Raw genomic sequence first — 17570 nt, forward strand, 5'->3', positions numbered from 1 at the left:
TTGCACGGCTGCCCGCTCCGTGCTGGAGAGCAGCAGTTGCTGTACTCCTGCTTTTAATTTGCTGCTGTGTGTCGTGCGTGTCGGGGGCAGGGAGAAAGGTCTGAAATGGTCATCCCTGAGGGAGGGGCACCATAAGCAGCAGTTTCAGCTTCCATTTGAAAAAGGAGTAGAACATCTGTCTTTCTCTTTCCTGCAGAAAAACAACCGCCTCTACCAGGTGTCTGTGGGGCAGTGCATGAAGGTGGTAGATCCACTTAGCCATAAAGGATATGTGACCATGGCCATCTGTGATGGGTCTCTTCCTCAGCAGTGGCATTTTGAGAGCTGAGTCAGCAAGGATGCGGCTAAGAAAGAGAAGCGTTAAGTCCTGATTACCCTTCAGTCGTGATTTCAGGTGATTCTGGAGGGCTTTTGCAAGGAGCCCTTAGCTGCTACACCCGGCACCAGCCGTGGCAAGGATCACCCTTCAGAGAGAGCCTGCTGTGAAAAGCTGCGTGCACGAGAAGGTCCATCTACCTGGTCACCTGTCCGTGGTCAGACGCAGCAGTAATGGCACGAGCCCCGCTACAGCAAATCAACATATAGAAGTGCAATTTATCAGCAGTTTCTTGGATTTCCCTGGATTATTGAACTGATTTTAAGTAAGAAAAAATGATGAGAGCAATCTAATCCAAATTGTGAGATTTTAGCTCTGTGGATCTTTTAAATGACAGAGACAGAAAGGAGTCCTCCTCAAGTGTTTCATGTGCAGTATCTCATTAATTTACATTTTTAGTATGGTTTTACTGGCCAAATTATTTTACCTTATCTGGAAAATATTTTTATTCCCTTTTATCTTCTCAAACTTGTCATTCATAATATTTAAATTTAGTTCTGTTAATTTCCAGTTTTAGGACATGTCATGTAGTTTGAATTCTTAGCTGTCATTTGTCACCTTGTATTTAAAACAAAGTAACTATTACAAAGTCTATTTTGATGACTCATGACAGTAGCTACATTAAAATAAAGTATCTTTTTTTTTTTATTAATCCGTATTGCTTTTTGCTCTGTAGCCATCGGACCAGAAAGCACAAACTCACATTCACGTAACTTGGGTCTTCCCTTGTTTTCACTCCCTTTTCTGCACAGCCAGTTCGTTCTCACTCTTGCTTCCAGGAGGGTTTGGCAGATGCAGCTTTTTGTGGTGGTGCTGGTGGTGGTGGGTTTCTTTTCTTTTCTCCTCTTATCTATTCCCCTTTCCAAGCTCATTTATTTCACTACTTTCTTTAACTTCCCAGCTGGCTCTCACACACTTCAGCATGTGGAAGCATCTGTAGAAGAAAAAGCTGTTGGTACCCAGTGTATTTTTCCTGGCAGCGTTGTTTATCAGGCAGGAGCAAGCTGCCCTCCCCGGGCAGCACGCAGGCTGTGCCAGGACGGCTCTGCCCTTCCACCGGCGCAGCAGAAGCGTTTTCCAGCTGCAGAAATGCTGCAGCATCCAGTTAGTGACGTCTTGGCAGCGTGAGGCAAATGGCGGTAACGTTGCAGTGATTACAGCCGCGAGCCTTCCTGCGGGGCGGGCAGATGGACCAGTGACGACCGGCGGCTGCTCCTCTCGCAGCCCCCCGGGGCAGCGGCGCAGGCGGAGGGGAGGAGCGGGCAGGAGCGGCCCCTCGCCGGCGCTCAGCGGAGTGCTCCCACGTGAGGCGTTACAGCGTGTGCAGACACTGGCCGAGCTCCTTCCACCAGTGCGACAGTCCCTGCGAGACCACCGCCCTCGCCAGCGCTCGTCCGTCAGTCGGGGCCCCGCGAGCCTCCCCCGGCAGCCGGGCCCTGGCGGAGTCCCCAGAGGGTTTCCCCAGGGCCGGTGGGGCGCTGCAGCGGGCTCACGGCAGCCCCCGGCCGCCCTGTAGCTGCAGCTCGCCACAGCGGCCTAGACGGGACCGGAGCAGTTTGCCGCTGGTGCTGGAGTGGATTTAGGATGCCCGCAAATACCTGCTTCCGCGTGGCGACGCGGCGGCGTGTTTAGCGCACGGCATTAATGCCGGTCCGTGGCGCAGAGCTGCTCTTACGCCTGATCAGTGCTGAGCGCTGCTGCAGGTGCCGTGAGGCGGCTGGGGCACGGTCGTGGCTGTCGCAGTGGCTGTGCCACAGCCCTGCTGCCCCCTCCCCCCCCCCACTCCCCCTGCTTTGGCCTTTCTGTTGTCTGCTTCAAACGAATCCAAACCTGAGCAGCTCCTCAGGCAGGCAAAGCAGCTGTCGTATTTACTGTCTGAATTTATAGCAGCAGAGGATTTATGACCTTTTGCTGCTCTGTGGGCAAAGCTGGAGGCTGCTGTCAAACGCTGCTCGGTAACGCGGTCTTTACGCCAGCAGAAACAGACACCCGTGTAACGCACCTGGGGCGCTGAATTGTGGCTGGGTTGTTGTTACGTAATATGAAGAAGACCAATGCGTAGTCTTGCTCAAATTCTTTTTTTTTTTTTTTTTTTTTTTTTTTTTTTTTTCTTTTTTTCCACAGGCACAACAAGGACTTTTTTTTAATTTCTTATCGCCTAATACAGGTGCAGGCTGCGGTGCAACCATGGTATGAGCAGCGCCGCCGCGCTCGCCAGCAGCACGAGGAGCCCCTGCAGAGCCAGCGGCCTGGGAGGTTCCGCCCGTAGTGCCCAGCTCCAGGGTCGCACGGAGCTGCCGCCTTCTGAGCCCTGCGCACCTCTCCCCTAGGGGAAGGAGAAAACATTTTGATCGGTCAGCGTCTGCTCTTGAGCCCGTAACTATGTCACACGGCTGCTTCTACTTTTCATCGCTTGCACAGCCTCAGCTCGCGGCCTCCTGGGGCAGCGCGCCGCTGCTTCCACAGGAAAACAAAGCCGGGGCGCTGCAGGACGGGTGCTGATGGCTGCCCGCGGCCGGGGGACCCCGGCCCCCCCCCCCGCCGCTGGTCACGGCTGCCTGCTCTTCAGCCGCGCCGGAGAGTGTGGGGGGCCAGGCCTCACCGAGGGAGGAGCTCGTCCGCGACCAGCCGGGCAGCGCCGAGGCGGCTGCTCTCCGCGCGCAGCCCGTGCGGGTGCTGTGACGCGGCGGCGATGCCGGTCTCCTGTAACGTCCCACAGCTGCCTCTTGGCAACACGCTGACTGGGGTGCCTGAGGGGGCCGTCGCCGCCGCTTGCCAGACTGAGACGCTTTTAAGGCAGCGGTGTCTCGGAGAATGTTTAAGGCTCCCTGTTTGCCTGCCTGCCGCTGAAGGCGAGGACGGCGCTGTGCTTGGCGGGTCGGCTCTCCAGCGTTTCCTCGAGTTGTGCTCCTCTGGGCTGTGCGTGCGGAGGCCGGGACTCGGGACAGAAACCACGGCCGTGCCAAGCCGTGGCGGCCGCGCACGCCAGCGCCAGGCGCCGTCCTGCAGGCCCCCGCGCTCACCGGCTTCGTGGCCTTTTGCGCCCTCCCAGCCCGTCTGGCCCGGCCAGAGGGGAGATGCTGAAGGCGGCCGAAGGGTGCGCAGCGGAGCGGCGCGCGCAGCACCGGTCCCCTTGCGCTGAAAGCACGAACAAGCAGCCGACCGGGAACTTCGTGAGGCTTCGCGCCGCTGCTGCAGGAGAGCAAACCGGAGCTGGTGAGCGGCGGTGACTCAACCGTCTCGGGAGGTTTTTTTAACCTCAGGAGAGGCCAGAGGGGCCAGACGCTGATGCCAAGTTGTGCCTTCACGTGAAGAAGCAACGCGAGGGCCTAAGGCAAAGCGGCTGGGAAAGGCAGCTCCGCGCGGCCGCCTCCACGCGTCGCTGGCGGCTGCGGCGGCCCCGGCCGGCTGCGGCGGCAGCAGTTACGGGGCCCGAGGAGAGGCCAGACCCCGCCGAACGCGGTTCGCTCCCTCTGCCGCTTCGGGCCGTGCGGGCTCCGGCCGGGCCCCGGCGGCCGGGTCCCCCCGCGGCGCCGCCGGGCACCCCCCAGGGCCCCTCGCAGCAGGCAGCCGCACTGAGGTCCTGAAACAGCTGAAACAGCTGAAACAGAGACACCCCAAGTGAAAGCAGGAAGGCATAATTTATAGATGTAAAATATTTTTATTTGTAAATGCTGATCTTCTAAATCTGTTTCCACAAATTCCAAAACCCATAACACTCTGTATACTTCAAAAAATTCTTTTTTTTGTGTTGTTTTTGTATTTTTTTGCCAACATTAGATACTATTATACAGAACAGAAAAAAACCTGTAGGACAAATACTGGTAGGATGTTGGAATATTGTACAAGAGAAGAAAAATATTCAAGAAACAATTTCATACAGCTATTTATCAAGAGAAAAATATATACAATTGATTTATTCTGTAAGATAAAAATACATCATGCCATATACATTACAAGTTCAGAACTGTATTACTGAATATACCAACAGTTTACAGTCCACTTTAATTGTGCACACAAAAAAAACTTCATTTTTTTATATTTAGCCTGTGAAGTGTCAGTACCAGAATTTTAAGTACAAAATAAAAAGCTAACCTGCTTCAAAATGCTGATTAAGTTTCTACAAGCAAACACAAAACAGTGTTTATTTTTTTTTAAAGAAATGTAAACAAAACAATCCATACAAACACATCTTTAAATTACATTTTCCAAAACCCTATTGCCAGAGTCCTGCAGCTGCAAGCACATTACATCTAATTTTTTTTCCTTGTTTTCCTTTTAAGAAGGCTATATCATATCAGACTTAAGCTCCATCTACATGATTCTATGCTGTTTACATGATTTAATGTAGGCTGAACAGTCACCTAATCTTGACTACTTTTGCTGAAGACAAAACAATGTCCAGCCTCTATTTTGGGTGGTTTTAGCAGTTATTCACAGTTATCACAAATTGTAAGCACAAAAAACCTGACTTAAGAAATAGGGATGCAACAATATAATACAAATAAAATTAATCAGTCTAAATTACCCAAATATCTACAAAAGTCATAGTTGTAATATACACGCCTTGCACCAGGCTTAAAGTTTACTTAAAAAAAAAAAAAAAGAAGATCTAATAGACCACAGTTGAGACTGCTTTAAACATAAAAAAACCCCTCTCTTTGAACTGAGATTTTGGTTACTCCGTAATTGTAATCACCATGTCTGTTAATACATGAGATCATATTGTAACATCCCTATTGACGTTTTATAATAAGCACCCGAACTGCTGCAGAGTCTGGTAGCATTTGGTCAATAACTATTTTTATACTGTATTTTTTTCAAAATATTTACACTTTTGTACAAAGTAACAGAGTTTGTTAGTTCTGCAGGTAACAGCAGCAGCTTGGCTTTCTTCTAACTTTCTTTTTAAAAATAGCTTCATTCACTTATTCAATAATAAATACAAAAAGGTTCTCTTATTTTACAGAAATCAAAAACTACAATAAACTGACTCATGGAATCAAGTATTTAAATGTATTTTAGTGCAAGTTATTTTTTTCCCTTAGCTCTATCCCTAAGGAAGTTGTTTCAGTACATTCCTTGTTCAGTGGTGTCTACTTTTATTTAAAATTTTTCTTTAATTAGAGGGCCTGCCCCTTTATCAAATAAGGCTGTGGCCAGCACTTTGGACTTCTCCCTTTCGCTGGTGATTTCAGTCTTACATTCATATATGCCTACCTGCACTTCCGCAGGTCAGCCATCGGTTCTTTGCCCAAGTTAAACAGTTTCTCCTTAGTGAGCTCGAAAACAAAAGTGCTGGACCATTCTGTTAATTCAGTTTAACCTCCATGTGTCTGGAAAGTTAAGACAGCTTCAGATTTTGCCGGCTTGCTTCTGGTGCTTGTTTTTCTTCTTCTTCTTCTTCTTCTTTTCTAATACTTGAGTACAAATCTGTACTTCCAGAAGTGATTTTTTTTCCCCTTCAAAAAGGCAACAATTTTCTGTCGACAAAATCAAAAATGTGAATCACTTCTTCCTAGGGACAAGCAACCCTCAAAGACAGCAAGGAATGCATTCTAGTTCATCCACTTTCGGCAGTTTACAGCTCCACAGTGACATGGAATCTTGTGCTGGTCATCTTCAAAATCAAACTTATAGTCGTAGCAAAGCTGGAGGAAGATTCAGGAAAACAGTTACGAAACATAGGGGTTTTACTACATCTTTCCTTTACCCAGGATTCTAAACAGTGAAATATGTTCGCTATTTTATTGTTAGTGTTAGGGACTGGCAAAATTTAAACTGAAAGAGAGGAAAGGGAATATTGCTCTTCCCCCCTCAGAATATGCACAAACTACAGCTAATGGCTCTAAAAGAGTTATGTAAGTATCCAGAAATAAAATGCAAGCAACAACAGTTAAGTAAAAATAAATCAGACAGCCCTACCTCCTCCCCTTTCTGTATTCTCCTGCTGGAGCTAATGATAATTTTGTGTCCTCTCTCAAAAGTTACCACCTCAGCCACACAGTTGGGTGCACACGAATGGTTGATATACCTGTGAAAAGAGTTTGAAAAAGGTAATCTTTTAAAAAGATGCATCACTTGAGGCAAATCTAAAGCAAACCTTAGAATGACCTTAGCTTCAGGGGTGCACTGGCTTTCCAGATATAATTACTTTACTCTGTACTTGTTTCTTTACCTAGAAAATGTCAAAAAAAAAAAAAAAAAAAAATCAAACGTTAAAAAGATTACATTCTTTCTTCATGGCTGTACATCTGCCATCAAATGTAATCAAGGATGAGTAAAGCTAATGAAAAAGAATGCATTATTCAGAGGGCCAGTCCGAAGCCTCAGTGTACGAGCCCCTGAGAAACGCACAGGATTGAGGCAAGGGAACACGGCTCCCTGCCGAGCAGGAGACCAGCGCGCTCTGCAGAGCCACCCACCTGGCAGGGCCGCCCGTCAAGGTAGCATCGATGACGTGATCATTGTCAATGCGGAACATGTATACGCCACGATTCTGAAAAACAGAATTAGAAAAGAAGAGACTCCTGTAGATTATTAAGAATAGTCATTGATTAAAACAAAGGAGCAATGTGGGATATCTCTAAGTGTTCTGCACTTAGGATTGGACACGGCGCATTGGCTCACTAGGCAGAGAGCGACTCACGCACTTCATCTATCACTGCTTTAAGAGGAAATGGATGGGTCATAAACATACATCTCTGGTGAATTAGTATTTCCCTCCAATAGTGTACCAACAGCTTGGATTTTTTTACACTTTTCATCTAGGATTCTGAAGTGCTTCATAAATGCTTATTAACTGTTACAATATCTCTGTGTTACCCTAAGACGCTTTCTTGAAATTTTAAGAAGTACTCATGAAAAACTGAGGTCCTGACATCTCTGTAAGAGCTCGTTTTTTGTCCTCCAGGAAAGAGGATATATATTGCCTATCTGACTACTGAGCTTCGAGATTTATTAAACATTTAAGCACCCTGAGATCCTTTGATAAGAAACACTGTAGACTCCCATGCTTGTATTTTTAGCCTGTTGCATTTATAGTACAGCAGCAGACACAGTCCCGGAGACCTGACTCCTATTACCCTGCTGCAGTCACTAGCGAGCACAGCTGCCTCCCCATCCATGCATTTGTCAACAGAAAAGCAGCGTTTGTGGTGGTGTACGAACACTTGAGAAGGGAAGTGGAAAAAAACCAACAGTTAACAAATACTACTCAGTACCTGAGATTCATAAAGCTTCTCCTTCCTGTTTGCTACCTCATTCCGGATAATAGTTCCGATATATTCAATGACCATAGTGTGCTTTTCAATGTCTCTAGCAGCATATAAGCCCAGGCCCTACAAAAAAACATGCTGTAACTTAGAATTTCATAGTAAATTCACATTCAACACTTCATTCCTCTGGGTGCCCCTTAACCATTCCTGGAGAAATTCATGCAAAAAGTAAACTTCCCAGAAAGAATAACACAGCACAGTTCAGTAACTGAAGTTTTAACAATCCTTTCTTAATGATGTAGAACCCAGATGTACATTAAGTTTTTAAGATGGGAGAAAACATACTGGAGTACTTGGCTTCCATGTAGGTGAGAAAGCAAGCTTCTCACTGTACCTGCTTGAGTTGCTTAAACATTGTAAATTCACTGAAAAACAGGAGGCCTCACTAGACTGGAAGAACATAATAGGAACACAACAGCACAGTTAAGTCCAACCTAGAATAAACAACAACTATGTTCATACATAACAAGATGCACCATAAATCTTTTGCAAAATAGTTTGTGCAGCAAAACCACCAAGAGAATTACACAGAGCAATGAATTCATTCTTTCTTTTTTTTTATGAATGCAATCAAAGTATTCAGCTCTTCCTGCTAGTCTCATACCATACTACAGCTTGGTCTGAGCACGTCACAGTTCTGCTGATGCTTTCTGTAGAACTAAGTATTCATATCTTTATTATGTTTTACTGATTTTTTGAGAAATACACTAAAAAGACTTTGAAAGTAAAAGAACTCATTTATTTTCTATACAGTTGTAACAAATTAAATTTTAAATCACTTCCATTAATTAAAAAGAAATCTTATTTGGAGTCTACAGAAATGATTTACCACATACAAGTTGCCAATTTTGACAAGAGACTAGAAGGAACTTTGCAACTGTTTTATTTTTCAACAATGTTTTCTTCTGTATAAATTTCCTAATATGAGAACTGACCTGAATCCGCGAGCGAGCTAGATACACATTGGACTTCCATTCAGTTTTCATTTTTCGGTACTGAGAGGACTTGGAATGGACGAACTGCTTACTGTAAGGCGCATTCAGCTCCCCCGTAACTGTGCTCTGAAATGACTTTGATGTGCTGGTGCTATTCAAGGTGTGAGGCCTGTAGGAATTGGGCATGTAACAGGAAAAAATACAAGAAAAACTGAAGATTTCTCTGAAAACAGCCATAAAATCAATTAAAAAAAATTTTTTTTGACATACACACACTTAAAGCCAGCTAGCGTAGACAACAAAGCAATTCTTTTTATTTGGGCATGCACATACACAGCCAAAGACGACAGGGTTTGTAAGCAGCAGACGAAAGCACAAATAACCCTAAGCAGCCTATAAACCCTGGGCTGTACTATGTGAAATTAAAACAAAATACCTTAACACAAACCTCTTGACATGGGTACTCATTTTAGGCTCAGCACGGGCACAGCCCGTGGGGTTGATAGCAAGAGGAAGTTCCATTAAGGGGTTTCGGCCATAGCGGAAAGTGTAGTTCTCACAGGCCTCAACCCCTGGAAGCTGCAAGAAAACAGAAACAAAAACAAACAAACAAAAAAATCCAAGTAATTATATGTTAGCAGTACATAACAGAACAATCACTTTCCAGACTTCTTCCTGTTCCCCTTCTCATGTGCGTATGAGATATCTGACAACTTGGGGTGATCCAGCAAGAAGTGCAATGGTGAAGACTCACCGATTCAGCAATCCTTGCCACTGCAGAGACTGTCAAACCAAAGAGGTCTTCACCCTTCAAATATCCAGGGAACAGCTGGAGCATTTCAGATTCTTTTCTTACAGAAGCAACAGGCTCCAAGATTTTATCCCACACACCTACATAACCATACAGAATAAGAAATAAAATGCTCAAAGAAATAAAGGTCCATTATACTACTTTTAAAACTAATAGCTGAAGATACCAGGAACCAGAAATCACTACTTCAAAAGTAGTTTTATCACTGATTATATGAACAAACAGGCTAGTGTTTAAAAAGTGAAAGGGGGAATCATTTGATGAGTTATTATTTTGTCTTGAATGAGTTCCAAGTAACATTCCTCTTCTACCTTCGCTCCTAGGAATGCAGTTTTTGTATTTGTAGCATGAAAACCTTCAGTTCCCTACAGATATGTATTTCTCTTAAGGGAATCATGCAGATAAGCTTCTAAAGCCACTGAAGAGATTCTCCTTAGAAAACCTACACAACAGAATTTTCTAAGAAGTGAACATAAATTTTCTATTTCTCTAAATTGATTACAGTCAGCACTCAATTGTACGTGGGCAGCTATCCAGGCAGTGGTTTAACTGTGCTACGGGTGCCGATATACTCAGCCTTGCTCTGCCAAAAGTGGTTAAACCTCAGAACATTACCAGCCACATTCACATGTCCAAGTTCCTAGGACTTGCCCTGTATGTTTATGGTCTGATGCATCACCCTTACCACCCCCAGAGACAACAAACTCAGGCCCTGGGAATGACTTGATCAACTTACTATTTTTCTAATACTTACAAACTTCAGCACAGCTGGTTCAAAGATAACTGCGTAATAATAATGTCAAAGTCATTTTTCAGAAAATAAAACCTCCACTAACATTTCTACTATTTGAATTCACTTTTCATATTCCATCTAGGTTTTTCTCTATAAGCTTATTACAAATACCCTTCTTTAATTTGCAGCTCACACTATTTCTTCAAAACTGTCCTCAGTCTTCACAGCATCATATTAAAAATGCACAGTACTAAATAAAGTCATTCACAATAGAATTCACATCCTTGGAAGCCCAGTATAACCATTACATTGCAATTTCTGAATTAAAACAATGTGCAAAATTTGACACATTCATCATACATAGGATAAATAACAGTAATACTAAAACAAATAGTGGATCCACAAAAGTCATCGCTTTAGTTTACAGAATTTACCTTTTGGTGTTGTGTCTGTAAGAACCAGATCTTCATGGCCTTGCTCCACAACCTTGATGACAAATAATGGAAGCCCATCCTTCTCCTCAATCGAACAGAGATAGCGACAGCGTCTGTTTGCGTATCTCATGCTCCAGTACAAGCGGCTGGCCTCGTAACCCACAGGAAAGAGCGCTTTTGAGGAGTGGAAAGCCTGCATCTGCTGGGGCAGCAGCTGACCAATGGCATGGAAAATCAGGCTTCCTACGCGGAAAGTGTGGTCACGTTCTCCTCGCTGTACTATGCTAGCAATCTGCCGCACTTCATCACGCTGAACGTAGACCCTCCTGAAGACTGCAAAGTAACTAAGTTCTTGCTCATGAGTTCCCTTTGGTTTATGCATGGGGCAAAGCATGGTCTTGTCTTTAAAAAACATGCATTGTGCTTTAATGGCACAGGTAAAGTGATAAATATTGGTGCACCTTAACCTGTGACAACCGCTGGTGGCACCCATTTTATGACAAAACATGCACTTCATTTGCAAGCCTCTTCGCAGTGCTAATTCCACATTTATTAAGGCACCAGCTTGTGTCTCATAGACTTCCGTAGACCAAAGAGCACAGTTCAAATGGACCCAAAGGTCTAAATCAAGGTTAAGAAGCCTTGCTGGTCCATCAGTTAATCCATCACCCTCCTCATGACAGAAGCAACATTTCCTATAGTCTTTAGGCACAGGATCTGGTTTAAGGGTTGTGCCCAATTTTTTAAGAAATTCATCTATTTCTTCTTCACAAGGAGGTTTGAATGATCCTTTAGGAATCACAATCTGGATGCTCCATTTCTTCCATTTCATTCCTTTCCATTTCTTACTTGGAGGCCGACAGTCATCAAGACTACTGTGTATTGCTTTTAACCTAGGTTTTAGTTTCACTGTTACTTTAAGCTCATCTGGTTTTGCCTCTACCTTGGCTGCTTCAAATGCAGGAGGAAACATGATTGGGGGTGAAGAGGGTGGAGAAACTTTCTCCTGCAACTGAGGCAGACAGTGGACATCCAAAGTGGAGATGTTGTTGCTGTACTGATGGAATGCTTTAGGTGGCCTTTCTTTCATTGGTGACTGTGGCAAAGATGGAACTGATTCCTGACAAATGAACAGAAAATTCTTTTGAAAAAATCCCCAACCATTAAATGCCCCTTCAAAACACTCTGAGGTCAGAACTGAAGAGATTATTTAAAATGCCTGAAATTACAATGCAGCAACAGAATAAATAAGATGGAAATTATTTTGATCCATGCTATCACAACTTCTGCTAGGCTACAGAGTACTACACTTTTCCAAATCAACCTCAAACATGGTTCCCTTTAATGCAGAAGAGGAAACACTAATAATCCTTTGCCCAGGTTTTGAGAAAAACAGAGAAAAAAAATGAAATGCCTTAGGTAAGGTAATTGACAGATTTAATACTTAGGAGGCATTTTTAGAAAGTTTGTTCAGCTTCCCTCAATGGCTTATGACACAAACTGATCTAAAACATGGGTCACATAATTAATTGAAAGAGTAAGAAATTTTTTATTTGGTGGTTTTCATGGAAACAAGTGAGCAGCAAATTTCTGCAGGGCTCTGGATTAGTCATATACCTCGAGGTATTAACTATTCAGTTACACAAAACATGAATTAAACCTGAAGAGATTTAAAAAGGAAAAAAAAAAAAAGAGAGAGAGAAACCAAGGAGAACAATGGAAGTTCAGAGTCAAAGTGTTTAATGTGCTTTGTATGACTGATCTTGAAATAGTAAATGAAAAGATTAAGAGGCGGAACATGAAATTTAATTAACTTAATTATGCACATGGTGATGCACTTGTGCAGAAGTGACTCCTAGTTTTAGTTTTAGTGAACATGAGTTATATGGCACACTAAAAGGATGTGGATGTAACCATTTATCTTTTCATCCATCATTTTTTCTTTTTTCTTCTGAAAAAAATAAGTAGGATGCATTTGGAGGAAGCCATCATACTATACAGCAGGAGAAAGCACTAATTATATAACGCTTGAAGCATGTGGTCAGTGAAGTCCATCAGTTTAGGGATAAAAGGAACATTTGAACTAGGAAAAACAGAAACTAAGTTGAACTAACTTGTCAAAAGATTCTATCTGTGAAGTGAAAATAAACATATCCAGATTATTTAGTTTTGAATGAAGATTATGCAATCATAATTATTAAATGAATAGATAAATTTAAGTGTTTTACCAACGTTAAGTTATTGGTAAGTACAAATTGAGAATCTACTTGAGGATCTACTACACTTATACTGGGACTATCCTCACCCTAAGAGACTTAACCTGTATCTGCCTTTGAAACTAAATGTACCTGAACATAACAAGAAACAATGCCCTGTGCAGAAGTACTGAGTTTCTTTAAGTTTTGTTGGATATCCCTTCTAGTGCCTACAGGTAGAAAAACGAAACACAGTATTTTGTGCACCTACTTTTTATAAGCAAATTTCTTTACATGTTCTGCAAGATTCTATCTCCAATACTTACAAGCTACTTTCTCTTCTCAAGGTCAGCAGGCAGATTCTTTATTAATGTTTTGGTAATTAATGCTTGAAAATGGCAACTTTGTCCACAACACCAAGAACAACTGAGTAAGATTATTTTTCCAGTTATATTAATAAAGCCTTTTTGCAAGCTTGCAGTTCACTCTGCATAATTTTAAGCCTTTACTGTAACATAAGCCTAATAAAAACGCAGAAAATCACCTCAAAAGACGTAAATAGGGTCTGTTACAATGCATAGAGAGCCTAAACGCATAGACTGCTTTTCTGAGATTGGATTGTCAAAGCCTGCAAGGACAGCGGAGGATGGTTTGTGTTTTGTTATATACCTCTGACAGACAAAGTTTTGTAAATATGAATTCAACTTCATACTGCTGGTTCCAAATTTTAATGTCTTAATACAGAGCAATTCATTTATAAGCCTCTTAACGAAGCACAAACACCCCTCAATTCATTTTTGTTTTTCAAAAACTAGCTGCAATAATCTCTGCTCAGTAGGTCTACCGAAGTTTGATACTTACTTTGTTCTCTGAGTTTTTTGCTTGCACAGCTGCTGAATAAAGAACAAAGCAGTTGTTGCTACAGAATACAATGTCCTTCATTTTATCAGAGCTTTCTTGGGAATCCTGGGAATCAAGCACGGAAGATTAGAAGTGCATTTTAGTAGCATTTTCACATAATAAGTTACTAAAACAAATCTTCCATCAGTGCTAGAAACTGTCTATCTCTTTATTTGTGGAAAATTTGTGAAATAATGAGCACTGCTATGATAGAAATACTTGATTATTTGACAGATCTAACGTTAACACCACCTACAATCTTGATCTGGAGCACTTCTTGTCTTTAACCAAAGTTTAACAATCAAAATAAAGCATTCTATACTGTGCATCCATCTGCTCCACAGGCACACTTGCTAAGTAGAAATCCGTTCTATTTTCTCTTTAGATGACAAAAGAACATCTCATTTCAGGCTACTCGAAGACAGATCATACTGTTTTATCTACTGATCCATCTGCAAAACATTAGTGTGAATTCACTGCTTTTATGACTACATGAGCACATTACTTTTATATATAAATTCTGACTATATACCTTTGTTGCATAATCGCCTCAATCTTATTTAAAAAGGAGTAACAGTACTTTTTAAATGAATGACAGTTACCAGTGCAAAGATTCTGTATTTGCGTATGGCCATAAGGAGATAGCTGGGGTATTTCTTTACACAAAAATGAATAATGAAAAATACTAAAAGTCAAGACTGAAACCTGACAATTTTTTTTGAGCAAGAAACAGAAGTATCCTTGCTCGCCTCTTACTTTTTGAGATGGTGAAGTGGAAAATGGCAAAATGCCTTACAAACACACTCCTGCTGAATTCTTAAACTGAAGTGGCCATGGAAGTACGGCAATAGAATGATTCAGAAAGGTGTCATATATATGGAAACTATTTCAGGAAATTTACTGAAATATGTTTTATAAAAGTAACACCTTTGATATTTCTCATTTTTCCTACAAATGTGCTTGTAAGTCCCCATCCTGAGTTAGCACACATTGAAAGGTAAGAATATGGAGACTAGGAAAACATCAGTCAGCACGATAAGCAGTGAACTTTGCTGCTTTCCTCTGCTCACTGACCATTACATTCAAGAAACTAAATTTCTATTGCAGTACCTGTTTAGGGAACGGCAGGTCTCTGAAGGATTTCCGCACACCACTACCAAGAACCACCACTTTGCAATGAGAGCACCATCGAGGTCTCAATGCTGAGCTTTCTGCAATATTTTGACTGTGATCTTTACAGCCACCTATACCTGGAAAACAGGTCAGTTTGTAGAAAGCCATGTCAGATTAAGTCAAATTTATGCTGAAGTCACAGTATTATTCAGTGGTTTAGAGGACAAGCACCCTCTTGGATAGGCTGTGGTAGGCAAGCTTTAAACCATGTCCTAACTGGGAAACTGTTTAAACCAGACCAAAACTAACTATGTCAACATCAAGGCAATAACACATTCTTGTATGTGCAATGACTAATTAAAATAAGACAGAAAATATGTTAAAGACTCTATAAAACTTCCTAGCGTAGGAACAATCTCCCAGAATGATGGATTTAAAATTAGACCGGACAGAAAACTTAATACCAGGTACTGCTGGAAGAAAGACCTCACTGTCAATGAGACAGACAATATAATAGATCTGATTCATCTAATTTCCATTAAGTTAGGATTAACATCAGAAGGAGGTCCAAAGGTACCAATCATGTAAGTATTACTTAAAACAAGAATCAAATGCTTAATTCCAGAACATGAATCTATATGGCTGAAATGTATTAACACTGACTCAACTAAAATTTCAGTATTGAAAACTGTAAAGAATTAAAGCCTACTCACCATTGCTGTTTGCAGGAAACGGCACACTAGGTTGCTTCAGTCCGTAAGACCCTACAAGCCTAGCAGATCCCATGGATCCTGCCTGAGGACCCTGAAATAGTAAGTGCTGTCTGTACTCCATAGATGGGTTCATCCTGTGACTGCTTGCTGCTCCCATGGCGGATGGGACATCTGGAGCGTTACTAACCTCGTAACTGTTAGGAATTCTGACATGCAGCAGATTGGAGAATGCAGCTACTACATTACTAATGTTCTAAAAACAATAATAAAAATATCTTTGTTTTAACCAAACAGGCAGTAAAACAGCAGTAAGATAAATTATTACAAATTATACCAGCTGCTTTATTATACTATTCTACAACCCCTTCTAATAGTTATTACTTATAAAACATGTTAATTCCTGCTATATTTTATATAAATAACACACAAGCTTATTTCTTTTACCTCAGCAGCTGTGGGATGTAAAGTAATTGCTACAGATATAAGGCCAGATTTAGGACCATTCTGGGATGGTCCGAGCTGAGAGGCAAAGAAGCCAGAACCAGGTAATGCTCCTGAACCAGGTTCTGATTTTATATAATTCCTTTTGGCTTCTGAACCTGGAAATAAAATGAAATACACATGGGGTTAATCCTACATGGGTATGAATAGAAAAACAAAAAAAAGCCTAGTCTAAATTTTTTCTGCTATTGCAGTCTCACCTTTTCCAGTACTGCTGGGTAGGATAGGAATGATGGGAGATGGTACAGGTTCTGGGTTCTCCTCTTTTATGACTGACAAATCTGGATACCTACTTATTTCCATTCCCACCACGCTTTCAGGAGAAGAAGAAGGAACAAAACTGTCAGGAGTGTCTCTGTCCTCACAGTGATCTTGAACCCTGGAACAAAACCCGGAGGAACTGTTTTGGAAATGGTCTAAAAACCTTTGGTAAGCCAAAGTTATAAATCATGATCGTAACAGATATAGCATGAACTTGCTTCATGCTGCTAGTCATGGAACACAGTTATGTAGTATGCAATTATTCCCGCTTACCTACTACTCCAGGGCACAAGGTGGTTTCTTGGGAAAGATACATAAAAGAAAGGAGGCACTAACGAAGCCCAAGCTCCCTCACAGAACTGCCTACTTCCCATGGTTTCACCTACCTGTGTAAAAATTGTACTAATACTTAAACTCAGTGCTGGATGTTTCCAGCCAACGCTATTATACTACTATTACAGTCACTTATTCATCTATTGAAAAAGATTAAAGTTATGAACTGGTATTTCTCTTGTTCTTCGTTATATATTCCCTCTTCTTTCCAAGGGAATGAGGGCATCCGAGACAAATTTACTGTTCAAAGTCCAGTCACTGTGCTGCTCTCGTTGTCCCAGTACTTGCTGATTAACCTCTTTACTTACACGAAATGAGAATTCATGTCACCAGGCCTGAAGGGATACAGACGACTGGAAAGCTGCTTTGCATTACTGTACAAACTTTTAAGTGTTTTTAGACGTGTTCAAAATTCATGGCGTTTTGAGCAAACCTTCATCTACTAGATTTATTACAGTCATCTATACCGTATTAGCATATTCCAGTGCCTCACAGACTTTAACCCCACATTCATTCTCAAAGACTCTTCTGATATGGGAAGGTGCTATTATTCTCCCTTCAAACTAGGCAAACTGAGATAGACAAGACTGCGTAACTGGTCCAAGACCACGCAGAAAATCTACAACAGGGAAGGTATCTCTTTTCATGGCTGAATTCACTGGTCCATCCTCCCTCATCCATACACAGGCTTCAGTGCTTCAAAGCTTTTCTTAACCAAGTGAAACGGAGACAAAAGATAAAGTCTTTGTAGGGAAATCCATAGGTTCCAGAAAGCAATTCTCGCACATAACAAGAACTGAGTAAGGTCGGCGAATTCTGAGGCTGTCTGACATTTGCACAGTGTGCTGTCATCACCATGCTGGCTCCCAGAAGATCAAGTTATATAGTTTTCTTCCACTTTTAATAGAGCAAGGTAATAATTTCCTGACAACTAATCAAGACATAGCATCTAGCAATGGCAGAAGTCACCTCTTCCACCACACTGCTG

The 17570-nt window shown here is 42.2% G+C and overlaps 2 protein-coding genes across 16 annotated transcripts in view; one reads left to right on the forward strand and one right to left on the reverse strand.

Moving 5' to 3' along the window:
- The window catches only part of GALNT11 (polypeptide N-acetylgalactosaminyltransferase 11), a 53192-nt gene extending 52189 nt beyond the window's left edge, over window positions 1-1003 (forward strand). For both annotated transcript variants that reach the window (XM_062568797.1, XM_062568796.1), the window contains exon 12: window positions 197-1003. In XM_062568797.1, coding sequence (XP_062424781.1) covers window positions 197-328 — 132 coding nt within the window. In that variant the 3' untranslated portion in view covers window positions 329-1003. The remainder of the gene's footprint in view (window positions 1-196) is intronic.
- A 4756-nt stretch (window positions 1004-5759) lies between these two features.
- Window positions 5760-17570, reverse strand: part of KMT2C (lysine methyltransferase 2C) — a 201785-nt gene continuing 189974 nt past the window's right edge. For 12 of the 14 annotated variants that reach the window (XM_062568808.1, XM_062568817.1, XM_062568814.1 and 9 more), the window contains 13 exons: window positions 16189-16367; window positions 15932-16086; window positions 15488-15740; window positions 14772-14911; window positions 13623-13727; window positions 10567-11686; window positions 9343-9479; window positions 9025-9167; window positions 8589-8757; window positions 7600-7716; window positions 6802-6875; window positions 6302-6410; window positions 5760-6027 (listed from right to left, as the gene is read on the reverse strand). In XM_062568808.1, the coding sequence (XP_062424792.1) occupies window positions 5935-6027; window positions 6302-6410; window positions 6802-6875; window positions 7600-7716; window positions 8589-8757; window positions 9025-9167; window positions 9343-9479; window positions 10567-11686; window positions 13623-13727; window positions 14772-14911; window positions 15488-15740; window positions 15932-16086; window positions 16189-16367 (2794 nt within the window). In that variant the 3' untranslated portion in view covers window positions 5760-5934. The remainder of the gene's footprint in view (window positions 6028-6301; window positions 6411-6801; window positions 6876-7599; window positions 7717-8588; window positions 8758-9024; window positions 9168-9342; window positions 9480-10566; window positions 11687-13622; window positions 13728-14771; window positions 14912-15487; window positions 15741-15931; window positions 16087-16188; window positions 16368-17570) is intronic. The other 2 variants (XM_062568818.1, XM_062568810.1) reach the window with 1 other exon arrangement.

The sequence above is a fragment of the Rhea pennata genome, chromosome 2 (genome assembly GCF_028389875.1).
Source record: "Rhea pennata isolate bPtePen1 chromosome 2, bPtePen1.pri, whole genome shotgun sequence".
NCBI classification, from domain to species: Eukaryota; Metazoa; Chordata; class Aves; order Rheiformes; family Rheidae; genus Rhea; species Rhea pennata.